The sequence below is a fragment of the Aphelocoma coerulescens genome, chromosome 5 (genome assembly GCF_041296385.1).
Source record: "Aphelocoma coerulescens isolate FSJ_1873_10779 chromosome 5, UR_Acoe_1.0, whole genome shotgun sequence".
NCBI lineage: Eukaryota > Metazoa > Chordata > Aves > Passeriformes > Corvidae > Aphelocoma > Aphelocoma coerulescens.
The window spans coordinates 65,476,829-65,502,000 of record NC_091019.1 but is presented as its reverse complement, the minus strand read 5'-3'; the positions used below and the strand labels follow the sequence as shown (position 1 = coordinate 65,502,000).

Here is a 25,172-nt window from a genome sequence, read left to right as displayed (position 1 = left end):
GCCTGTGGCCACATCACTGCTGGTACAAGCCAGGTGCCACTGGACTTCCTGGCCACCTGGGCACACTGCTGGCTGAGGAAGCAACACCTCATGTGATGTTCCCACCTTCCTCCCTCATTTTCCTGCCTGCAGGAGGTCACAGCAGCAGCAAGTCTCATGGAAGGATCTGCATTCTAAAGCTCCTCCTGTGTGGGAAGGGGATGGCCAGTGAAGCCATGGGATGGGAATTCCCAAATCCATCAGCAGTGCTACAGTTCTTGCCCTTGGATATCACAGCACAAGGTGGGAGCACTTTAAGATTTTAACATCAACTCTCCTGAAAACCCACGGCTGAGGTTTGATCCATCAGCCATGGAAAGGAGACAGAGGGCTCTTCTCCTGTGAAATCCCACCCAATACAGCCACAAACAGCAAGGCTACTCCACAGCCAGGAACACAACCAGCAGCTTTTGGAAAACAAATCTAACTCTCCACCCTTGACACAACATCCTAATGCCATCCCACAGCTGATTTGGGAATCTGAGACACCAGGAGTGAGGCAAACAGTGCAGGGAAGCAGCTCTCCATGGTGGGGGTGTGTCTGGACATACCTGGTGGCTTTCAGCAGCACTGCCTCAGTTGTCAGGACAAACTGGTGGATGGTCCCATAGACAAACGCTGCCTCCATCACAGCCCTGTGCTCTGGAAAGAAAAAGGCAAGCTGGACTCAGCTCCTCATCTCCTGTTCCATCCTTCCCAGGTGTCAATAGGAATTCCCAGGCTTTCACCAACTCTCAGTACAATGTCACTGAGTCTGTCTGAAGACAAACTGTGAAAGGAAGTGAGCAGCTGGAGCTGGGTCCCGTTCCTGACCCCAGCAAACAGGTGCTGTGTGAGAATCCATTCCACTGCAGAGCCAGAGATCTGCCCAGGGATTTATTTATTTTTTTAAGACAGCAACCACTGGCTTGCTTTCCCTCCCCAAGTCCATCTCTCAAGGTTTATGCTCCCAGCAAAACTTTTCTGGTGCAACTGATCCCTTTGGAAACAAAGCAAGTCATGTGGAAGCATAGATCTTGTGGCTGGGTGGCCCTTTCAGGATTTCATTTGCAGGATTTTGGGTCAGAAACTCAGCTCCTGGGTATTTTACTAAAAAAAGGCTGGGGGAAGAGAGCAAAGATGGAAAGCTGAGTGTCCATACCTGCTGTCCCAGTAGCTGGTACGTAGGCAAAGACCATGTTGGACTTCCCTTTCAACCCATTTTCAACGTTCTCAAGGTCTGCCAGTGTTTCGACATATTTAACTTCATTAAAGAGCAGGGCACTGAGGAGGCAGAAAAAACCCCATTAGCAACTGGTTGAAGAGTCAATTTGCAGCCACACAAGCATGATGGGGAAAAGAGGGTAAAATTCCAGCTTCTTGCTGGCAGATTAAAGATTCACAGCCAACTGGACGTGCCTGGGTGTGTGCTGGTGAGCTGTCTCAAGGGAAAAGGTTTAACAGGGTCAAACCATAATGAAGAGAGAAGCAAAGCCAAACCTGCTTGGCTGAGAGCAGCCCCTGGGATACCTGGGGCTGGCAATAAGTGGGAATAGAAAGGAAAAGGATTTCAGAGAGTGGGATGTGGTCTGGACTTACAACAAAACGTTGGCGACAACGGAGTTCACGTCGAACAGGGCATCGGTGGGGAACTCTCGGATCAGCCGGTTTCCTCTGGGGAGGGAAGAGAGAGTCACCAAAGGAACTGAGAGAGATTCACTGCATGGATCACACCTGGAAAAGGGAGCCAAGGCAGGCACAGGATAGGGAGGACGATGGAGGAACAGCAGAACATTGCTTGAGATGCCTTTGATCCGAGGTGGGAATCGTTCAAGCCCAGGTACCATTGGTTGAGCAGCTTCCTGCTGCACTTGGGGACACGGTGGCCTTGGTAGTGCTGGGGGAATGGTTGGACTTGGTGATCTTAAAGATCTTTGGAATGGTTGGACTTGATGATCTTAAAGGTCTTTTCCAACCTTAAATTATTCCATGATTATCAGTACAACAGTCAATGAGAACTGAGCTAACATGTGGAAAAGCTTCCAGGTGAGAACCCTTGGAGAGACCAGGAGCTGAACCTTCCCACCCAGGTCAGAGCAGTTAACCCCACCAACAGGGAGAGCATCAGAAAGTGTTTCTTTCTAGGACTAGACCCAAAATCTTGTGGTCTGGGGTGGAAGGCAATGCAGACAGGAGAACACTGATGGACAATTTCTCCCGTGGTTTCATTCCACAGCTCATCCCTCTGCTGCTCCAAGGAACATGGGACAGGATGGGAGGTTTCACACTGAGGACAAAGCATCTCCTTTGCCTGTGTTGGAATTTTGGGGGCACCTTTTGCTAAACTATGCAGGTCACAGCTGTCCTCATGGATCCTCTCACTCCTCCACAGACATCTCTGACTGTGACAGTGTTTCCTTCAAACAGTGCCCAGAAACACCCCTCACCTGAACAGAAAAGCTTTCCTCAATGCATTTTCTTTTCCACAATATCTTGAGGCATCCTCTTTGGGACAATTCACCTAGAAAGAAAATACATGTAATTACAGATTCGACCCCACAATGACTACACACACCCCCTACAGCTTTCTTCCATTCAGGAGTGTAAATCCAGCTTTTCCAAACCTTCAGGAGGGGAAAATACACCAAAATGGAGACCAGAGATGGAGAGTGGAGTTTGTACTTCAGTTCTCCAGCTCAGCCTGCTAATTTGGGTCAGATGGGATGAAAAGCCCCCATGAGCTGCCCAGGATACCCAAAATGACAGATCAGTGCTTGCTTACTGAGCATAGCCCGTAGCTGGAGGAAATGAAATAAATCCAAATATAAAGATATAAGCACTTCTTAGAGTCTAACTACACTTGCCTGAATTTGTAACTCCCTCAAGTGAATCTGCATAAAATTTCAGCTAAAAACTCCTTTGTATGAAATATTTATTGCACTGAGCTGAAAAGAAGTGAACCAACCTCATCCATCACGGAACATGGACACTGGAACAGGCTGCCCAGAGAAATTGTGGATTTTCCATCCCCAGAAGTGTTCCAGGCCAGGTTGGACAGGGCTTGGAGCAAGCTGGGATAGTGGAAGGTGTCCCTGCCCATGGCAGGGAGTAGAAAGAGATGAGCTTTAAGGTCCTCTTGAACCAGAACTGCTCTGTGATTCCACGATTCTATGAAAAATCTGTGCTCATCCCTTCCCTGCTCATCTCCTCTCAACTCCTCCTTACTCCATCGCATCCAGCAGCATCCCTGAGCCCCACTGACCTTCACCACGGAAATGCCATAGTCCTGGAGGGCCTCAGCTGAGCTCTCAATCTGCTCCAAGAAGGGCTGGGCACCAGGAGAAACTGAAACACACCAAAAAAAAAAAATCCTCTGAAAGTCCTCAGGGTCAGGATCATCCTCCTGTCACACACACAGAGATGTGGGAGATGTGCCTCAGCCCACACCAATTTCTTTGGGGAACCACATCCAGGGATCACAAAGAACAAAAGCAAGGCCAAGGATTTCCTCCTAATCCATGACAGCCTTTGGTTCTCCCTCATGGAAGGGATCCCCCTTTTTCTAGCAGGTATTATGGAAGAGAAAGCCAGCCCTTTGAGGGGACAATTCCTTAGGAAATTGGCTTTCTCCTCCAGAAAATAATCCAGAAAATGAATGAAGATGTTTGAGGGACCATGCCTGAGGACACAGCCAGGAAAGAACCCATCCCAAGGGACTCTGCCTGTCAGGAGCACTTGGAACTGTGCAAAACGCAGCGCTTGACCAGCTCTTCAAAACCCTCTTGGGTTTAAAAATCTCAAGAATTGCCTCTTCATTAAGGAGGGCCACAAGCTGATTAGAAGCATGAAGCAGCTCTGCTAGAGGAAAGGCTGAGAGAATTGGAAAATAGAAGGCTCTGGGGTGAACTAACTGCAGCCTTCCAGTGCCTGAAGGAGCCAAGGAGAAAGATGAAGAGACTCTTTACAAGGGGTGGAGGGACAGGACACAGGGAATGGCTTCCCACTGCCAGAGGACGGATGGGAGATTGGGAAGGAATTCCTAGATGGGAAAGTGATAAGGGGCTGAGATGGAATTCCCAGAGAAGCTGTGGCTGCCCCTGGATCCCTGGAAGTGTCCAAGGCCAGGCTGGATGGGGCTTGGAGCAACCTGGGATAGTGGGAGGTGTCCCTGCCCATGGCAGGGGGTGGCACTGGATGGGCTTTAATGTTCCCTCCAACCCAAACCATTCCATGATTCTGTGATTGCTCCATTCCCACCCAAGCCTTGCTGAGCCCCCAGGCTGATGTAAATTCCCATTAAACACGTACCACTGGGGGTGAAAAAAGCCAGGGATGCTTTCCCAGCTTCCAAGCCACTGAAATAGTGCTGGGGGCTCAGCTCCTGCTGCAGGCCCACGCTCCCACTCCTTGGGATGGAGGAGGCACAGAAGAGCAGGAAAACCAAGAGAGAAACCCATCTGTCCTTTTGGGCTGACATGGCTGTTCCCAGCTACAGGCATAGGAGAGTCACAACTGGGGGAAAAATAAGAAAAAAATAAATATATAATACATAAACACAAGCAAACACATATAAGAGTGTTTCTCTGTTTTAGTCTCCGTTACATGACCACAACTTCCAGCTGTGGAAATTATTATTAATACGACACAAACATCTTGAGGAAATTATGAATTAGTCACTCAATCCCCAGGTGACTCAGACAACTGCAAAGAGGACAGCAGAGGCCACTCTCTTCCCTCTGAGTGGCACCTTCAAGTGCACAGACCCTCAGTGCTTTCAGCTTAGGGCTTGCTTTTCTTCCCTCCTTTTTATTTCTTTTGAGTCAAACAAAAATTCCATGCACAGGCAGCGCAGCAGTGACAGCATCATCCACAAACCCCCGCCCAAACTGTCTCAATTCCTGCTAAAAAGCTCCGAGGATGCCAACAGAATTTATGTGGCCCTGAAAGGTGTTTGCAAAGGGATGGGACATGTTGAGGTTGCCAAAAATCAAATGGCCATTGGAGATTCAAACAGGAGACCTCCTGTTCCAGTGCAAAATAGAAATGTGCATCTTCTGACACTTGTTTCTGGTCAGAGTGAGGAAGAATTTTGCAGGTATATTTATAAAGATTTGGTAGCTGAAGCCCTCAGCATGAGGATGTGGTGCTGGTGCTTCAGGAACACATGTTCCAAATTATTTTTTTTATAGAATAACTGATTTCTCTCTTATATTTATAAGGATTTATGTAACTTAAATGGATGCTATTTTTATATATACTGCTGGGTTCTTCTCTGTGATCAGACGTTCTATACAATTTAACCTTTAAAGGATTAATTTAAAAGTTTAGATTACCTTGGACCTAAAATATGTGTAGCAATAAGACAGACAAGAATTCTGTAAAATCTCTTCTGCTCCTGGCTACTGATTTTGCCACTTCTCAGTAGCCACCTTGACTTTCCCAGAGAATACATATACTAAGTGTGAATTTTCCTGAACAGATTTGATTTTGATGGGAAGTCTCTAGGGTACCTCTAGGATGGAACAAGATGATCTTTAAAGTCCCTCCCAACCCAAACCCATCTGGGATTCTGGGATTCTGCTCCCTTCAGGCCGTGGCAGATGATGTGAGGAGGTTAAAGAGCCCTAAGGATGAGAAGCCACCTTCTTCCCACTCCATTCCTTCCCAGCCTGCTCCTCAGGGATTGGTCTCTGCTGCTGGAGCGTGGCTGCTCCCTGCTCAACAAAGGGACAAAGCTGGAACTGAATCCATGCAGAATTTGCATCATGAGCTGCAGCTGCTTCCCTCAACAAGAACCCCTGTGTCCATGGGCTGTCATTCCCTCCAACACCCTGCCAGAGGATGTCAGCTCACCACGGCTGCCCTGGGATCAACCCAAGCTCAAACACTCCAAAAACAAGCAGGGAAAGACCCTCTGCCATGCTCCAGGAGTGAGGAGTTACTGACAGCCAGGCACACTCAGCCTTCACAGCCTCCTTCTCCCAGAGCTGAGGGGTTTGGATCAGGCCTGAAGGCACAACAGAGGTGGAAACACATTAATTTTTTTCTTTTCATCTCAAAATCTCCAGTTGTCTCCTTTCCAGCTTTGGGCAGTGTCAGGCATTTCTGGTCCCATGCCCTCCCATCTGTTCCCCTGGCTTACAGAGGGGACAGGGATCAGGCTGGGGGTGGGGGGGGATGTTTATTACATGACAGACTTGGCTACGGCAGGATGGAAAAATAAACACAATCCTGGCATGTGGGAAGGAGCCCAGGCCAAATGAGAGAGCTTACTGTCAAGGAAGGAAGAGGAGCAGCCTCCAAGGACTCATGGATGTCACAGGATTATACCTGGAGGAGAGGGTCAGCAGTTTAAAACATAACTCCAGCCACCAAGGAGAGCTCAGAGCCCCTTGCAGGGCCTAAAGGGGCTCCAGGAGAGCTGGAGAGGGACTGGGGACAAGGGATGGAGGGACAGGACAAGGGAATGGCTTCCCACTGCCAGGGGGCAGGGATGGATGGGAGATTGGGAAGGAATTCTTCTCTGTGAGAGTGGGGATGCCCTGGCACAGGGTTCCCAGAGAAGCTGTGGCTGCCCCTGGATCCCTGGAAGTGTCCCAGGCCAGGTTGGATGGGGCTTGGAGCAGCCTGGGCTAGTGGAAGGTGTCCCTGCCCATGGCAGGGGGTGGAATGAGATGGGGTTTAAGGTCCCTTCCAACCCAAACCATTCTGGGATTCTGTGAAAAACGTGTGCTCACCCTCTCCCTATGCATGTCCTCTTCCCTCCTCATCACTCCACCCTCCCAGCAGCTTCCCTCTGTTCCTCATCAACCCAGACCTGAATATTCAGCTTTTAGGCCATTTCCTCTGTCACCTCTTCCCCATCAATGGAAAATTGACACCCTAGGGCTGGAAACAGCCACAACCCTGTGCCACTGACACCTGCAGGATTGCCAGAGATGTGTGAAAATACCACAGATGTGTGAACCAGCTCTGTGTCACTGCTGGGAAATCTTAAGCCCATGGACAAGGGACAGCCTAGCACAGCACTGACGGATGCCAGGCCTGGCTCATGTTTCCACTGTCATAATTCCAAGACAGAGCCAGGCAAGGTGGTTAAGGTCACTGTAGGTGACCTGAAGTGAAACCAAATCCACCAGAGACACCCAGCACAAACTCTTGTGGGGGCGTAAATTGCTTGTGCCACGTCAGTTTTGCTTGGGAACCCCACAGTGGAATCCAGGGGCTGGGATCACCTCTGATCCCAGCTGCTTTCCCTGACACTTTTCCTCACCCAGATCCCAGCTGCCAAGAGTTATCACTGAGGAAGCTGAGCTTCCTCAAAGGAGGATATCGTGGGGTGGGATTTAAGAGTCACAAGACAAGGATGAACTGCTGTCCTAGTGGAATTATGGACTGCACAGCCAGCTGGTACCATCTCCATCATCCACGGGCTTCCCTGAACTCAGAAGAAACACCATCAGCCTGGATTTTAATGCCAGTGATATAAAATCTAAACTTTACGTCTTGTCCAAACATCCTCACAGAATCCCTGAATGATTTGGGTTGGAAGGGACCTTAAAGACCAAAGTTCCATCCCTGCCATGGGCAGGGACACCTTCCACTAGCCCAGGGTGCTCTAAGCCCCATCCAACCTGGCCTTGGACACTTCCAGGGATCCAGGGACAGCCACAGCTTCTCTGGGAATCCTGTGCCAGTGTCTCCCCAGAAATACACTGCACTGCTGCTCTGAGTTCATCTGATCCCATCCCATCATCTCCCAGCCCTCAGCTGCTAAGTTTCAACTCCTAAACCCCGAGTATTTAGGATGTTCCTAAATGGAGTCACTTCAAGCTCTGCTGTGCTGACGGACCCAGATAGGTCTCTCTTTGCAGCAGGACACTCACCCCACACCCAGCTGGCACAATTTTTGGCAGGATTCTCGCCTGCCTTCCACACCCTTCTGGCAGCACTTAACCAGTGAGCTGCTCTCCCAAATTTCCTGGCGGGAAGGACACAAACCAGACCCCAAATCCATTGGAGCTGACTCAATCCCTTAGCTACAGCAGGGTGGACAGGCTGAAGCTCTCTCTCCAATTCAAATGGATGCCCCAGCACAAATATTCCTCCTGCTGCTGCTCCAAAACACAAGGCAGAGCAGAACAGTGATGGCTCTCCCTGCATTTTTGTCTGTGCAAACAAGTTTCCTTTAGGTGATCCAGAAAAATGACAGAATTTCTCAGGTTGGAAAAGACCTCTAGGACCATTGAGTCCAAGCATTCCCCAAGGGGAAATGGCTTCCCACTGCCATAGGGCAGGGTTGGATGGGATACTGGGATTGAATTCCTGGCTGTGAGGGTAGGGATGCCCTGGCACAGGGTGCCCAGAGAAGCTGTGGCTGCCCCTGGATCCCTGCAAGTGTCCAAGGCCAGGTTGGATGGGGCTTGGAGCAGCCTGGGACAGTGGAAGGTGTCCCTGCCCATGGCAGGAGGTGGAACCAGATCAGTTTTAAGGTCTCTTCCAACCCAACCAACCCACAATTCCTTACCTGGAATTGTATTACTTTTCCTACTTTTCACTACACACTTCCCCTCCCTACTCCAGACTTTTCCTACACAGCAGACAAATTAATTATCACAAACCCATGATAATTATCACAGGTTCATTAGCACTACCAAATTTGCTGGCACAGAGCTCAACCCAACTCCTTTCAAATTTTCCAAAGGTAAGTTCTTGGACACAAGTAATTTGAGTAGGGTGAAAAAGCTGCAATTCCCCAGCGTTTGGAGCTGGAATAACAATGAGATGCTTCTCCAGAACTTTGGGATGAGCCTGCAATTATGGGACTGAAGTGACTACCAGCCCTTTCCACCCTCTCCATCTCCCTACTGCCTACAGGGGCAGCTGTGGGAGCACCTTGAAGCACAGGGATCCTTCTCTGGGAAACATCCAAGTGCACCCTAGCCTGCTGCCCAGTGTGCTTTGCCTGGATTTTTGCAGTGATGCTCCCACCCTGCCCCTTATCCTGCCACTTCCAGAAGAGTTTCACTTTCATTTTCACCTCCAGGTCCAACTTCCCAGCAGCTGGGTCTCACTTGCTATCCAAGGCTGCAGGAGGGACATGCTGCAGCCTTTCCCTCTGCCCACACCCAGGAGAGGAGGGCTTGGATTCCCATGGACAGCAGGCAGCCTGCAGCATGGAACCATGGAATCTTACAGGTTGGAAAAAACCTCTACGACCAACGATTCCAACCATTCCCCCAGCACTGCCAAGCCCATCACTAACCCATGTCCCCACGTTCCTGTGGTTCGTGAACACTTCCAAGGGTGATGAATCCACCGCTTCCCTGACAGCATCACCACCGGCTGAATTCCACCACTTCGACCCCGAAATCCCTGGGAAACAGCCGGCATTGGACGCAAGCTCCGGACGGCACAGGGCTGTCACTTACCTGGTGTCCCGGGCGTTAATGCCGACGTCCTCATCCCTCCTCCGCGGTGCTAGGCCAGCATCCCGCCCCGGGCTGTCGCTCTGGCCGGTGGCTTGGCTGCACGGCTGGAACACGCGGGATGCCCAAACCAGCGCTGGTGGGTCTGTGCCAGCCCGGCGATGGGACCCCTGAGCCGAGCGAGGCCTCTCGGTATCCTCCAGCCGGAGCCGAAACCTCTTCGCAGCGCGGGTCCCTGAGCTGTCCCAGCACCCACGGGGATGGCCGCCTGCATGGAACAGACGGTCTGTGAGCGGCACCCGGACACCCCCACACCGCCAGGGACCCAGCCTGCAGCGGGGATGTTCCCGCACCGACGGTCTGTGAGCGGCACCCGGACATCCCCACACCGCCACGGACCCAGCCTGCAGCGGGCATGTTCCCGCACCCCGACTCTGCCTGCCGGGGTGCCCAGATCCCCGCGGCTCCTCCGGGGGGCCCCTCAGCGCTCCCCTCATCCCTTCGCCCCTCCCTCATCCTCCTCATCTCTTTCTCCTCTCTCATCCCTCTCCGTCCCTCTCTCTCACCCCTCGCCGCCTCTCAGGGAAGGAGGAAGTGATGGAGAGCGGGCGGCGTCGCCAACCCAAGAAGCAAAGCGGCGGCGCGGCGGGGGCGTCGCGCGGGTGATTGACAGGCGGCGCCGGCCAGTGGGAGCGGCGGATGGGCGCGGCGGGGGGCGGGGCCGGCGGGCGGCCAATGGGGGGCGCGCGCCGCCGCCCCTCAAATCAGCGGGCTCAGCCGGCTGTCCCCGGCACGGAGTTGTTTGGCGGCGGGCGGGCGGGCGGTGCAGCCGGGCGGGCGGGAGGGAGAAGGAGGAGGAGGAGAAGAAGAAGAAGGGGGAGGAAGAAAAGAAGAAGTGTGTGGGGGGGGAGGCTCCCCTTTGTTGCATGGGGGTGTCCAGCCGGGGCTGAGGGAAGGCAGGGAGGGGGTCGGTGCCTCCCGCTGCCCCATGGCCCTCGCTGAGGGGGCGGCCGTGCCCTACGCCGTGGAGCTGGGGCTCACCGTGCTCCACACGGCGCTCTACGCCGCGCTCTTCCTCTTCGCCTACCTGCAGCTCTGGCTGCTGCTCTACTACCGCGAGCGGCGGCTGAGTTACCACACGCTCTGCCTCTTCCTCTGCCTGCTCTGGGCAGCCCTCAGGACCACCCTGTTCTCCTTCTACCTGCAGAATTCCCTGCAGGCCCTCCGCCTCCAGCAGCCCTTCGCCCACTGGCTCCTGTACTGCCTGCCCGGCTGCCTCCTCTTCTCCAGCCTCTGCCTTCTCAACCTCTATTTCGCCGAGGTAAGTTTTGCCTTCGGGCAAAACCTCTCCGAAATTCCCTTTCCCAAACCTCCACCCTGCGGGACACCGGGGCTGGAAGCTCCTCTTCAGCCGCCTCTCCAAACTTGGAGCGCCCTGGAGCCGAGGCGTGGGGGTGGGATGGGGATGTGAGTGTCCAGGTGAGGCTGGGAGGCGATCCTGGGGCTCTGCCCTCGCTGAGGCTTTGGGACAGGCTGGGGGGATGCAGGGCTGTGCCCTGGATCCCAGCTTGGACGGCGGCACAGGGATATGCCCTGAATCCCGCCTTGGAGGGAGGCACAGGGATTGTGCCCTGGATCCAGCCCTCGGTGCAGACTTTGGGACAGGCTGGGGGCATGCAGGGATTGTGCCCTGAATCCAAGCCCGGGGGGGAGGCACGGGGATTGTGCCCTGAATCCAGGCTTGGGGAGAAGCACAGGGATTGTGCCCTTAATCCAAGCTTGGGGGGGCGGGGTGGGATTTGGGGGGGATGGTGTGAGCTAAAAGTGTGCCCAAAATCCCAGCATCAGGGGTTTGGGGTGCAGGGCTGTACCCTGACTGCAGACCCCGGGGTGGGGGGGGGACAGGCACATGCCCTGAATTTGGGATTTGGGGGTGCAGGGAGATGCCCTGCTCCCAGGTGGGGTTTTCCTCTTTGCACCCCAGACCCACGGCAGGGGTGTTTGTGGGGGAGGCATCACTTGAGGGACTGTTTTGCATCTTGTTTTAATTGATTCCCCTTGTGCAAAGGGGACCAGAAAGTGGCAGCAGCAGGGGCTGCTCTGGCCTGGAGTGATGCCAACCATTACGTCACCAGCCAGAGCCTCTTCTGCTATTGTTGCTGCGCTCCCTCCTTCTCTCCATCGCTCCGCTGCGAACCGGGCTTGTTGTTCCGCAGCTTGTCAGACAAAAAAACCCCGAGATCCCTCACACAACAGCCCGGGGCAGCTGAGGGGAGCCCCTTCCCAGCACCACGATCGCTGCTGGGACGGTGCAGAGCCGCTTGTTATTGTCACCGAGCTGTGTCCCTGCTTTTCTGGGTTTCCCATCACTCGTGTTGTGATTTTTAGCCTCCTTCCCTTAGTCCTTCCACTTGCCTTTATCTCCTAAAGCCCTGGCTCTCCCCTCCCCATCTTCCTCCTGAATATTTTGTTTCTGCTCCAGTTTCTCGTGAGCAGCCCTCTGCTCGCCTGCCTCCCGGTTCGCTGCCTATTTATGAAACAAGTCACCACTTTTTTTTTCCTTCCAGCTTTGTTGTTGTTGTTGGGATTCTTTGCTCTGCAGCTCTCAGCTGTTCCCCAGCCTCACAAAGGAATCGCTAGCACACAGCGAAATCGCTCCGTCGCTCCGATGTGTCACCCACGGGAGTTATGATTTCATTTTCCCCAGGACACCAGCATTCACATGATACTTGGAGCAGTGGGGTTGTTCAGCTGTTTGGGTTCTTTTCCCCCCCTCTCTTTTCTCCCAATAAACACCTGGAGGCTTTGGGGGGGTGAGCTGCCTGTTGCAAAAGCTGTCGGAGGTGTTGTTGATGGAGTGGCAGTGGAATAACAAATGGTGCATAGAGTGCACAAATCTGTCTTGTCTGTTCAAGGGAGCCTGACCTCCCAATTGCTCCAGCCAGGAGGGGTTTGTGTCCCTGGAAAGGCAGGGATTCTGTGCTCTGCTCCACAGAGTGGCTGGATTTCTGTTTTCCTCTAGGTCACTGGATTTGAAAGCAGATTTGCCCCTCTGCAGGCTTGTTTAAAGGTCCTCTTAAAGTAAATCCAAATAGATTCCCAGGCTTCTCCTCCTCCCACGATATCTGTTTTTCAGTGAACTCTGCATATATCCCACTTCTTTCTCCTTGAAGACCTAGAGCCAAGGGAAATCCTGTCTGAGGAAATAAGAGCTGCGAATCTGGAGTGGGGAAGGATAAAGTGACTTGTGAAAATGGGTCTGCTTGCTCAGCTCCAGGGAGGGCCTGACGCTTCCCTGGTGCCACCAGGAGGGGTGTCCATCACTCTCTGGGGTTTTTGGGTTATCTCAGTGGTGAAGCTCCAGTGATTTGGGAGAAAGAGGGCAGCTGGATGGAAAGCCTCTGGTGCTTTCCTGGCTCCCATGTTCTAGAGGTGACTGGTGTGTTTATTGGTGTGACTCCAGCAGAACGTGCCCATCCATTCCCACTTTTTAAGGGCCACTTGGCAGCAGCCTGTGGAAGGACACTGGGCTTCTGCTGCCCTGGGGGTGGCATCCTAATCCGAGATGTCCTTGGATAAAAGCACGGGCTGCTGCTGTGCTGAGGGCCTGGCTCATTGTCCCTGTACACAGAGCCTCCTTTGTGGAGATGCTGGAGAAACGGCATCTGGGGAAGAAAATGGCCTGTGCTGTTATTCAAGCTGATCTTGCTCGGTTTATGGGGCTCCTCAGGCTGTGTGGAGGCTGAGGATGGAATGGTGGTGGGGAAGAAGCTCCAGGGAGCAGATACCCGTGGAGAAGTGGCATTGCTTAACGCTCCAGGCTGCTTTGGGGCTGAAATTCAAATTTGCTAAACTGCCTGGTGTTCCTCCTCTCTGGGACAGGCTGTCCTCTTCCTATCCCATCTTGGCCCTGGAGATTCCTGAGGGGATGCAGAGACCTGACAGAACGAGTGTGGGATGTGTATTTCTTTTTCACAGAATCCCAGAATGGTTTGAGTTGGAAGGGACCTTAAAGCTCATCCTATTCCACCCCCTGCCAAGGGCAGCGACACCTTCCCCTGTCCCAGGTTGCTCCAACCTGGCCTTGGACACTTCCAGGGATCCAGGGGCAGCCACAGCTTCTCTGGGCAACCTGTGCCAGGGCCACCTCACTCTCATGGGGAAGAATTTCTTCCCAATATCTCATCTATCCCTGCCCTCTGGTAGTGGGAAGCCATTCCCTGTGTCCTTTTATTCCATGCTCTTCTCCAAAGTCCCTCTCCAGCTCTCTTGTAGGCTCCCTTGGGATACTTTTTCCATCTGGAACATCAAAAGGTGTAATGCCTTTAGCTTGGGAGCATCTCTTCCTTTGTGCTTCAGCCTGTACTAGAACGAGTCCTTTCCTGGGAATCTGGAGTTCACAGTCCATCAGGTCAGAATTCCTCAGATCCATTCCCAATCTTGCCTCAATAGCTCAGATATCCAGCCTAGGATGTTCCTTTGCCTTGCCTTTGGACTAGCTTGTTCTGCCAGCTGCTTGAATAATGCCATCTTTCCCAAGAGTCTGCCACTTCCAGCTTTTCCCCAGGTCTTTGTCAGGAGCATGCTGCATGGAAATGGAAATACATGGAGGCAGCTCAGGATATTTAACCTGGAGGGAAAAGGAGGCTCAGGGGGGACCTCCTGACTCTCCACAACTCCCTGACAGGAGGGTGCAACCAGGTGGGGGTTGGGCTCTGCTCCCAGGGAACAAGGGATGAGAGGAAAAGGCCTCAGGTTGCACCAGGGGAGGTTTAGATTGGATATTAGGGAAGATTTCTTCATGGAAAGGGTTGTCAGGCATTGGAAGGAGCTGCCCAGGGAGGTTTGGAGTCCTGGAGGTGGCACTCAGAGCTCTGGGCTGGTGACAAGGTGGGCAGCAGGCGCAGGTTGATGGTCTTGGAGGTCTTCTCCAACTCAAATGATTCCATGAAATGCAGGAACAACAACCTTGATCTTAAGGACCTTCCCGAGCACTTGGCACCCCTGCTTGTCCTGGGAATCAGCAGCTGGCACAGGGATGAGTAAGGAATGTTGGCCTGGTGGGACTGGTGGCGTGGCCAGAGCCCTTCACCTGTGTGTGTTTCTCTAAGTGCTCCATCTGATGAGATGACATCAGCCCTTTCATCTCTTCCTGCTCTAATTGCCCTGCAGCAGACAGGCATGGAAAGAGCATCCAGCCTGGGAGATGTTTGTCTTTACTGTCCTGGATCTCCTCAGATGGAAAACTGGAAAAGTCTCCATCCTTCATTTCCCTCTTTCACCTTCCCTGTCTCGCAGACACCTGGCAGTGCCCTCTGCCTCGCAGGGACAGCTGGTGAGGGATTGCTGAAACCCCAAACTGCTCCATCCCATAGCTGCTGATTCCCCTGGTTCCCAGATGAACAGGTGGCCGTGCTGGGGACCAGCTATTCTAGGAAAGGAGGGAACATGCAAAGTTGCAGCCTGTGTCCATGATGGCATGGAATGATCTCGGTATTAATGAGGATGGTGAGAGATCCTCAGGGAGAGTTCCAGCTTTTCCTCTGTGGGCTGAGGGGGGGGTTTGCACGCTTGGTACAAGGTGTGATCCCAAAATAGTCTGTGCTGTGCTCCCATTATCTCGTGTGGTGAGAGAAGGGATCTGTCTGGGGATGCTCCTGCAGCTGAGCTGTGCTGGGGCAGGGCACAGCTGTGTCTTGTATCTGCAGAGCCCAAACTGGTGCTGTCTTTATGAAGCAAAAGAGAATTTGATTCCAGTGGGCAGTGACAAATTCCTGGATCTTTCAGATCTGTTGAGAACAGCCTAAGTGCTGTTAGGGTTAAGATCCTGCCTTGTGCAGGTACTGGGAGTGGTCCTTGGATTCATCTGTGGGATCTGGGATGTGTCACTTATCTTCCCTTAGCAGCTGTGACACCTCCAGTGCACCTTCTAAGGGTGAGTGTGTCTCTTGAACAGACCCTTAGGGGCTCCCTGGGCTGTGATGTGAACAAGGAAATCACTTTTATGGGATAAATCCTCTCGTCACAAATCCAAAAGCCTCTGGCAGCACAGGGGGCTTTGGGGTCTGTAACTCATCTCAGCCTCACCTTCTGGCTCATGTGGAATGCTCAGGGGATCCATGGCTCTGGAAAGGCACCTGAGTATTCCAAACTGCTGTAAAAGACTTGTTCAGGAGTAAATGTTCCCAGTCTTGCTGCTCTGGGCTGCTGAGACCTCTGTTCCCTGTTTTCATGCTTGACTTCTGGAGCTGGGCTCAGCTCAGATCTGAAGGAACCGTTCAGTTTGCAAGGATTGCTGCTCACAGCTTGGCCTACTGAAGCACAGGGGTCTATTTTTCCTGTTTTTCTGAAGAACAGGATCGTTCCTGAGCTCTCTGTGCTGGATTTTTCACAGCAGAACCCTCTGCCTCGGCCGTCCTTGGGCTCAGAGAGCAGCAGAGCCCCGTGCAGGAGGCTCAGAGCTTGTCTCAAGGATAAGAACCCAGAGACACCCTGTGCACACTGGTGGTGCCACCTCCTGACCCAGTCCCTGGGAAGGAAAAGCAACCTTCAGATAACTTATCAGCCTTAATAACTAAAACCACCAACACAGTGGTGTCTGCTCCCTTCCTGAAGTTATGGGAATAACTATCCAGGGGCTAATAAAAGTGTGAGGCTGGAGCTGTGGTCTCCCTCTGCTTTCCATGGCAGCGGGCCAAGCCTGAGGCTCAAATTGCTGTTGCACTCTTAACCCTGACTCAGCTTTGTGTGCCTTAATCCCCGGGGCTGCAGGGGAGGCTTTGGGGACAGAGTCCTGCCCAAAACAGCATCTTCCTGTGAGCCAGGGGCACCTCCCCACTCAGCTGAGGGGCTGTTGCAAGCTGAGAACTCAACATTCCCAGCTGGAATACAAGCCAGGGACTCTGCAGTGCTGCTCAGAGGCTGAGGTTACAGACAGCTCTTCAGGGAGTCACAGCAGGAGTACAGATTCCTCCATGGATTTCCATGCTGCTGGAATGGGTGCTGAACCAGGAGTTTCCCAGCTGGATGCCACCAATGCTTGTTTTGACAGGACAAGAGGAAACAGCCTCAAGTTGTGCCAGGGAATATTTAGACTGGATGTTAGGAAAGAATTCTTCACTGGAAGGGTGGTCAGGTGTTGGAACAGGCTCAGGGCAGTGGTGGAGTCCTCATCCCTGGAAGTGTTTAAAAAACACGTGGATGTGGCACTTCAGGACATGGTTTAGTGGTGAATGTGGTGGTGCTGGATTCGTGGTTGTGCTGGATGACCTTGGAGGGCTCTTCCAACCTCAGCAATTCAGTGATTCCATGACACTCCCAAAGTGCTTGAATGTCACCTACAGGCAAATGATGGAGGATTCAGGGATATTTCTGTTTTGGAGTCACCACGTGGCCCTTCCAAGGCCCAGTTTCCTGTAACTCAGATGAGTTTTAGGGCTCACAGAGGATTGTGCCCCACTCTGCACTTGTCTGGGCCAGGACAATGGGATAGAGAACATTCCTGAGGCTGGATACCTCCCTCTGCTGAAGAGCCATGTCTCATTACCCACTAAATTGAGCTCCTCCTCCCTCAGCCTTGGGAAGAAGAGGCAGGCAGTGGAAGTGACTCTTGGAAGAGAATCACTGAAGCTGTCCAATGTCCTTTGAAATGCTTGGAACCACTGCAGTGGCTCAGACAAGCCTCAGATCCTGAAATGTCTCTGGAAATCCCGTTGGCAGCAGCCTGATTCCTGAAGCTCATGTGCCATTTCTACCTCAGTGCTGACTTGGAAGCAAGAGCCAAGGAATCCCACCAGGATAAAAGCTGACTAAGGATGCCTGGGAGGAGATGAGTGATCCTTCACTGCTGACAGGGAAGGCTCCTTGTGGGAGAAGAGAAACTGAACCTCCACACCTGTGCAGTGATCCCACAAGTACAGGTGGGATCTGTCTGGATGTGTCTCTGTCTCTTCCCAAGTTCCTTCAAGGTCTCTGATCAGGACATGAGCTTTGCCTGTGGCTGAATGTGACCCCAGCTCTGGGATCCTTCCTGATGGGGTCTGTACCTGGAGCTGGTCACAACCCTGTTCCTGCCATGGCTGTTTTCCTGACCAGTGGGAGCACTGCTTCCCTGTCCCTTTGCAGCAGGAACTCCCATCTGAGCTGTGACTTGGGAGTGCCTGCACCTTCCTAAACTGTCCCTACTTCTCTAACATGGAAATCCAGCATGGCTGAGGTCCTAAAACAGCCCAAAACACTGGGAAAAGGAGATGTATTTTTGAAGGACTTTAATGACTTTTAAGTGCTAAACTCCCTTCTTTTTTTTGAAGTCTTTAAGGTGTGGTGTTAAAGTGCTTTTCAGATATGGGGTGTTAAATATGTTTATGGTTGTTGGCTACCTGTATTTGGGCTGGGCTTGTACAAGGAAAAAAGTACCAGTCTTTGGTCCAGAGCAAGACTTGGTGCTAATAAAAAATCCAGAGTCCTTGGAGATGTCCAGCTCTGGCTTCCTTTTTTATCTCTTGACCAAGGAAACTGTAGGCTGTGTAAAATAACCCTGTGCAAATCTTTCCTGCAGGTCATATTCAAAGTGAAATGTGCAGCTGAATTCAACAAGTACAAGTAAGTGCTGCTGTCCTGACCTTCCCTTCAAAGCTGGTCCCAGGGGAACTGGCTGCAGTGCTGGGAATGGGGGGGTCAGGCCCCAAAGGCTGAACAGAGCTCTAATTCCACCCCTGTGCTCTGACAAAGGAGCAGAGCTATGCCTTGGAGCAGGACTGGGAGTGTCAGGGGTGCCAAGGGAGCTCAAGCATCCCAGTTGTCCTGGGTGAACTCTTAGAGTTGCTCTGAGCTGTCCCAGCCCAGGAAAGATGTGCAGAACAAGGCTTGAGCAATGGGTGAGCCCCAGGTTTGTGCAGCTCAGGTGCTTCCCAGGGAAACCCAGGGTGGAAAATGCAAGCTCCAGTGGCTCTCAATAAAGGAGTTGCAGTGGTTGTGATGACTCATGGCTTATTGACTGGAGTTAATGCAGAGCTGGAGCAACACTTAAAATCTGCAAGATAAGAACCTGACTGTCAGAAGATGAGTCTTGTAACTCATGACTGCTTACGCTGCTCATGTGTTATGAGAGCAGCTCCAACAAATCCTCTGCAGCCTTGGGCTGCCAATGCAACCCCTGAAATTTGCTGGAAGGGACGTGCAGAATGAACCTGGACTTGCCTCAGTCACCATTTTTCCCCTCACCATCTCTCCAGGGTCCTGTTGTACTTGGGCTCCATCCTCACCAGCCTCCTGTTCCTAGTTGTGAATTTAACCTGTGCAATGCTGATCCACGGCGAGGTCCCGGAGAAGCAGCTGAGGTGGACGGTCCTGGCCCGGGCCCTGGTCAACGACAGCCTCTTCATCCTCTGCGCCATCTCCCTGGCCTGCTGCATGTGCAAGCTGGGGAAGATGTCCTCAGCCAATGTCTACCTCGAGTCCAAGGTGGGTAAATGCCTTGGGAACTCCCACTGGGACTGCTCAGCTGGATCTGGGTGTGCTCACTCAGGGCAGCGCTGGCCTGGTGGCACCTGAGCTGCTCTTGCTCAGATTCTCCTTCCGGTGGGGAGGTGGCAACTCTTGGATTCCTCCCTCCACAAAGTGCATGCTCCTGCTGTGGGAATGATGTTTCCTGCATGTTTTAGGGGAATGCTTTGTCTGCAGCTTTGGCATAACAGATTTATGAGCTGCTTCTGCTTTTTAGGCACAGAAAATCCTGGGTTTGCCTTGAAGAGAGGGCTCTCTAAGAGCAGCAGATGCAGTTTTTGCTGTGTGTTTTACCTGTGGTGGGTGTGTCATGCTTCCCTGCAAAGGGAATCCCCCAGAAATCCAGCTTTAGCTGGGCTCTGCTTGGGCAGGATGAGAGGTCCTGGATGAGATGAGCATCTTGGAATGGGAGGAGAGGTTGCTGTAGGTCCTGTCCCAAAGCAGCATAGGTGAAGGCCTGAACACATACAGCTCTTTTCCAGCAGGTAGGAGAGTGGAAAAGCCACACCAGCAGTGTGGCAGGAGGCTGCAATCAGTGTCCACTTGAGTACCTGGAAACATTTAGAGGAAAAACCAGAGCACCTGAGCACAGCCAGTTGAAGCTGAGGCCTTCTGTAGGAGATGTCTGGCTCCTTAAGCAGCAGAGGGCATCGGTGGCTTCCCAGAATCCAGGATGTGTGGGCTGGGACTGGTGTCCTACCTGGCTCCTGTGACAGCTGTCCAGAGGCTGCAGGTTGCATCCAGGTCTGTAGTGAGCCAGGAGCAGGCAGGAGCAGAGAACCTGCTCCCACCCCTGCTGGCCTGGGCCTGGTCTCCAGCTCTGACTGGCTCTGGACACTCATTAACTCACCCAGTTCCCCCAGTGCAGGAGCTTCCTCTCCTCACGTGCTCGAGGCTGCCCCTGGCCTGTGCTCCAGGGAAGCTCTCCACTTGGATACTCACCCTGGCTGTCTGCTAAAGGTCTCTGCCTCCCTCCCCTGCCTTGGGGGCATCCCCTGACGTTGTGTGTGAGAAACTGCTGCAGAAACAGGGTGGGGATGAGCAGAAATGTTCCACAGATGCCCCAGAACTCAAAGCCACGCAGCAAGGCTGGAGGCTGCTGCCTCCACACTGAAGGTAGGGAAGTTGGAGCCATGGGAAAGGCTGGACTGCAGCCAGCTCCTGCCCTGTGCTCCTTGTGAGCTGGAGATTTGCTTCAGCAGCCTTTGTGCCTCATTGTGCTGGCCTGAGCAGCACGGGCTCACCACCAGTGACAGCAGGATGTGTTCTGGGCTTCGGTGCTGTCACTTGGCTGTTGGCACCTCTCTCCTACTGACTCTCTCAAGATCCTGTCCTGAGCTCCAAATCTGGGAAAGCAGAGCTGGGATGTGGAGCAGGCCAGTGAGATGAGCTTCCCCAGCAGATTCTCTAAACACAAAGGCAGCTCAGGTGCTGAGGGGTGTTTGCCCCCTCACTGGCTTGGTGCCTCCCAGCAGTCATTGAAGGGGATTCATGGATGGATTTAACAAGGACTAGGTTTGTCCCAGAATGGTTTGGGTTGGAAGGGATCTTAAATCCCATCCAGTTCCACCCCCTGCCATGGGCAGGGACACCTTCCACTGTCCCAGGTTGCTCCAAACCCCATCTGACCTGGCCTTGGACAATTCCAGGGATCCAGGGGCAGCCACAGCTCCTCTGGGCACCCTGTTCCAGGGCCTCCCCACCCTTCCAGCCAGGAATTCCTTCCCAATATCCCATCCATCCCTGCCCTCTGTCTGTTTGAAGGCATTCCCTTGTCCTGTCCCTCCAGGCCACTGTAAATGGTGTCTCTCCATCTTTCCTGTGGGCTCCCTTCAGGAGTTCAAGCTCTGGGTCTTTCTGCCCACCCCACATGTTTGGGCTTCTTTTCTAGACAAACACCATGCAATGTTGGGGTGCTGAGCTGCTGCAAGTGAAACACCTCTGCAGGGTCTGATGGGGTGTAAAGCAGAAGTTGATTTTCCTGGTGGTTGGTTGTTGGCCTTGTGGAGATTCCCAGAGGAAGGCAGGGGGTGCAGCAGCATCTCCCTGGACCCCCAGTTTGGAGCTGACTGACAAAGTCCTGCCAGTGACACTCCAGTGCCTCAGATCCTTCCCTGCTCCCAGGCAGCTCTGGCTGTGCAGCTCCTGCAATGAACTCATCACATGAGAAAGCTCTTACCCAGCTCTGAATATTTTAGCAACAACATACAAATGTTCTGGGTCATTCTTGGCTGCACAGCTGCTCATGCATTTAAGGGAACGGGGAAGAACATCACAGCTCTGTATTGCAACTCCTTTTATTTCTTCCTGTCCTAGGGAACATCTGTCTGCCAGGCTATTCTGGTGGGATCTGTAGTGGCCCTCCTGTACTCCTCAAGGGCTTGCTATAACCTGGTAGCTGTGGCCATATCTCCAGACAATGTTCCTGGTCCTTTTAACTATGGCTGGGACAACCTTTCAGACAAGGTGAGTGTGTGACCCCCAATCCAGACCCAGTGAAGTGAAATGCAGTCACTCCTCATCCTGTGAGGGTGAAAAGGGGGCTCTGGGGGGTGTGAACCCCCACATGAGCTGCCTTTCTGCTTTCAGAAGCTCTCTCCACCCAGCAAACCTGAGTCTTCCTCTCTCCAGCCAATTCTTCAGGAAGGATTCCCTGTTGTGCTCTTCCCTCTCAGCCTGCCAACTGTTCTTTTGAGGGAGAGGTGGGACAAGTCAACTAGAGCAGAACAGCAATGCTTAATCAGGCGTGGCTGTGTGTGAGGGAGAGCCACTGGTGTGGGGAGCGAGCTCCCAGTGCCCTGGTAGCACGCTCTGAGCAGAACCAGCTCACCCCAAACCAGCAGCAGCAGGCAGGTGAAGGTCACTGTGCTGCTTTAGGGACTCCTGCCTTTGGAGGGTTTCTCTGCACTCCCAGTTCCAGCTTTTGGGAGCTCTGTGGGTGGCTGGGATGACACAGACCCTCTGCCTTGTGCCCACAGGTGCACGTGGAGGTGAGCAGCGAGGAGTACGTGGTGTTTGGAGTGGTCCTGTTCCTCTGGGAGCTGGTGCCAACCACTTTCGTGGTGCTGTTCTTCCGTGCTCAGAGACTGAGCCAGAACCTGGTAGGCCTGGGCAAGTTCCTCTGTGCAGGGAGGAGCCCCTGGGGTGACTCTTGGGAATGTTTTGGTTCTGGCCTAACTCCTTTCTCCTTGGCAGACTCCAGCAGGGATGGTCAACAGCCACAGCTACAGCTCCAGGGCCTATTTCTTCGACAATCCGAGGCGCTACGACAGCGACGATGACTTGTCACGGCTCGGGGGCAGGGAAGGAGGGTGAGTAAGGGTTGTGCTGCTGCTCTGCTGCCCTCTGGGGAAGCAACAGAGCTCCTGGCTTCTGCTCCTAGGAAAAATTTTGGTGGAAGAGGCAGCTTGGGCAAGGTGGATGGGGCAGGGAGGCTCTGACAGAGCTTTTGTTCCCTTCTGCAGCTCACAAGGAGCTGTTTTTATTGGAGAGAAGTGACCAGCTCAGAGAGGTGGATGTGGATGGTGCTCACAGGTAGTGATGGCACACAGGAGATCTCATTCAGGAGGGCTGGGATCCATTTCAGAGGGCTCTGAAATGATCTCCAGAGGGGTTTCTCCTCTGGGAGGTGAGAGCCGGTGAAGTCCTGGGAGGGACCTGGGACAAAACTCTGCAGGAACCTCTGGTGTGGATGAGAATGGTCAGGTATCCCCAGCAAAACTCTTATGAGGCATCCTGGCAGCCCTGTCACCTGTCATCATGGAATGGTTTGGGCTGGAAGGGACCTTAAAACCTTCTTGTTCCACCCCATGGGCAGGGACACCTTCCACTGCACCAGGTTGCTCCAAGCCCTGTCCAGCCTGGCCTTGGAATACTTCCTTTCCACTTCACTTCCGAGTCCCTCACTTGCTGCCCAGGGGTGTAGTGAGCAGTTCAGAGGTTCTGGCTCTTCTTGACCAGTGTTGTGGGGCCTGGTGCTCTTGTTCTTGTAGCTGTCTCATCAAAGCCAAGTTCCTTGGCGCTATTGTGCCTTCAAACTTTGACACCCTGACCAGTGCTGGGAGCAGAAGTTTGGCGGAGCGAAATTATTCATCCCTAAAAGTCCGTGCTTGTTTTTTACTGTTCTCTCCTGCAGCTTGGCCACCCCTCAGTCTGTTTTTTCTGTCTCTCCTGCAGCTTGGCCACCCCTCAGTGCTCGGGCTGCTACGGCTCCCTGGCCGGGACCGACAGCGGGAGCGCCGCGGACAGCGCGCCCTTGCTCTGCGCCGCCGGCGGCTCGGAGATCAACCACCACCACAGCTCCCACCCTGCCCCACAGAACTGAGGAGGCTCCCTCTCTTCCCAGAGTGGCACTCATGTATAGGATTGTAACCTGGTTTTCCTCTTTTCCTCCTCTCCCCCCAAAGCATCTAACTCATGACACAAACATTCCACTACCTGCCGCAGCTGCGCGCGGGACTGAGCCCAGGGCTGCAGGCAGTTAAGTCAGAGAACTGTGACTTTAAGGTACCATGTAGCAAAGTGAAGCTGAACTCTCTGGAAGCTTTTTTTTTTCCTTGGTCTGGTCTTCAAGATGTTGGCAGCTAAATGCACCAGAGCTTCCTCACTAGAAAAGAAACATCAAATGCATATTTGCACTTTTATCTGCACACTTGGAAGGAACGAATCTTGCTCGGGCTGTGCTTGGCCTGAGACTGTTCTAGTTACTCTTTTAATTGCACATCCAGAGCTGGGAGAGGCACTGTCTTCCTGCAAAGACGTGTTCCCTGAAGGACTCTGCATCCTGCCTCCCTGGGAGCGGGGAGCTCTGTCCGGGCAGGGCTCCCGGCACTGGATGCTGGAGTTTACTGTGCCATATTCCCACCTGGCAGGGCTGGGTGAAGCCTCGGGGCTCGGGGGGTCTTGCTCTGCCTGCTGGTCCCACCTGGCTGCTGCCCTGTCCTACCTGGGCCTGCGGCTCAGAGCTGAGTGAGGTCAGCGTTCCTGCTGGCCTCGTGACCACCCCGCTGGCCCGTGGCTGAGGGACAGGGCTGGCTTTTCCCTGCAGGGAGAGGCTGGAGCTGGCTCAGCAGGAGTGTGTGTGCAGGAATGTGTGTGAATCCAGGGCTGCTGCACCCGCTGGGTGCTGGCCCTGCTCCCCCTCCTCGCTGCCCACAGTGGGGCTCCCCTCGTCCCCCTCAGTATTAAATTGCATTTAGCAGATAACCAAGAGTTTTAACCTGAAGTGAATGTGAACTGCTGGGTCCCCACTGAGGTGCAGGGGGTGTGTGGCTGCCTGTGGAACGTTGCTGTTGCAGAGGGAAGGGGCAGAAACCACAGGGATCTGATCCCTGGGCTCCTTGCTCTGCCCTCCCACTGCCCCCAGAGCTGTGGAGTGCAGAGGGGGGGTGGTGCTGGGTCAGGCTGGGAGAGGTCTCTCTGTCTTTACTTAACCAAAATAGCCAAGTTTGACCTGGCCTGGGCTCTTGGAGATGAGGCTTGGTGTTATTCCTGGCTTGTCCCTGAGCCAGCCGCGGGGATGAGCGGAGCAGCTGGGGCTGAAGGCGCTGGTGCAGGGAGGGAGCTGCTCTGACCGTGGGGCCAATCCACCCTGGGGCTGCTTTTAACCTGCCCTGTGCTGCTCCACGCCCGCTGTGACGCTGGGGGCCAGGGAATGCTGCGCTGGGACAATGACCTGCGAGCTGGAGAGAGCGGGGCAGCCTCGGTGCCGAGAGCTGTGTGTGAGAGAAGCGCCAGCCCCGGGGCAGCCCCGGCCTCTCCCCGCCAGCCTGGCCCCGCTCAGGCCGGGGCTTTGCTGAGCTCGGTGTCACTTGCCCCACTGACCACCCCCCGGCCCTGTGCGCGGCCTCTGCTCTCCCTGCTCACCTCCTGCACTCGTGCTGGCCCAAAAAAGCAGCATATCCCGCTTCTTCTTTGGAGAAGGCAAAGATGGCAACTCTCAGCACATCCCTTGCTCGAGTCCCTGCCCCAGAGCTCCACCCCGGCTGCTCCCCTGTCTCCTGGCAGGAACAGGTCGCTCCATCTCAATCCCTGCTTGGCTTATGGCGAAGCTGGTGAAGGGCCAGGCACTGTCACCCTTCCTTCTGCTGCCATAAGTCTCCAAAGACAGCAAGTGACACTCGTGGCCCCTGTTCTTGGCTTAAATTCCAAAGCACTAGGAGCACTTTAAGTTTTACTTTGGAGGGAAAGGAGTGTAGTGCAAAAAAAAAAAAAGAATAATTA

At 53.5% G+C, this 25,172-nt stretch overlaps 2 protein-coding genes across 4 annotated transcripts in view; one reads left to right on the top strand and one right to left on the bottom strand.

Annotated features, from left to right (window-relative positions):
• The window catches only part of TXNDC16 (thioredoxin domain containing 16), a 37,574-nt gene extending 27,506 nt beyond the window's left edge, over positions 1 to 10,068 (bottom strand). For all 3 annotated transcript variants that reach the window (XM_069018632.1, XM_069018633.1, XM_069018634.1), the window contains exons 1-8: positions 10,013 to 10,068; positions 9,450 to 9,714; positions 4,327 to 4,530; positions 3,281 to 3,363; positions 2,466 to 2,539; positions 1,618 to 1,692; positions 1,181 to 1,302; positions 591 to 681 (exon numbers count right to left, since the gene is read on the bottom strand). In XM_069018632.1, coding sequence (XP_068874733.1) covers positions 591 to 681; positions 1,181 to 1,302; positions 1,618 to 1,692; positions 2,466 to 2,539; positions 3,281 to 3,363; positions 4,327 to 4,495 — 614 coding nt within the window. In that variant the 5' untranslated portion in view covers positions 4,496 to 4,530; positions 9,450 to 9,714; positions 10,013 to 10,068. The remainder of the gene's footprint in view (positions 1 to 590; positions 682 to 1,180; positions 1,303 to 1,617; positions 1,693 to 2,465; positions 2,540 to 3,280; positions 3,364 to 4,326; positions 4,531 to 9,449; positions 9,715 to 10,012) is intronic.
• A 265-nt stretch (positions 10,069 to 10,333) lies between these two features.
• Positions 10,334 to 25,169, top strand: GPR137C (G protein-coupled receptor 137C). The gene is made up of 7 exons (XM_069018631.1): positions 10,334 to 10,767; positions 18,004 to 18,047; positions 18,680 to 18,908; positions 21,267 to 21,416; positions 21,929 to 22,051; positions 22,146 to 22,261; positions 23,127 to 25,169. The coding sequence occupies exons 1-7, from the start codon at positions 10,435 to 10,437 to the stop codon at positions 23,272 to 23,274; spliced, it is 1,143 nt and encodes a 380-aa protein (XP_068874732.1). The 5' UTR covers positions 10,334 to 10,434; the 3' UTR covers positions 23,275 to 25,169.
• Positions 25,170 to 25,172: the final 3 nt, after the last annotated feature.

Coding starts and splice junctions, on each gene's coding strand:
- GPR137C (XM_069018631.1), top strand. CDS start 10,435: ATGGCCCTCGCTGAGGGGGCGGCCGTGCCCTACGCCGTGGAGCTGGGG. Junction 18,048..18,679: donor GCTGAATTCAACAAGTACAA/GTAAGTGCTGCT, acceptor CCATCTCTCCAG/GGTCCTGTTGTACTTGGGCT. Junction 22,052..22,145: donor AGAGACTGAGCCAGAACCTG/GTAGGCCTGGGC, acceptor TCTCCTTGGCAG/ACTCCAGCAGGGATGGTCAA.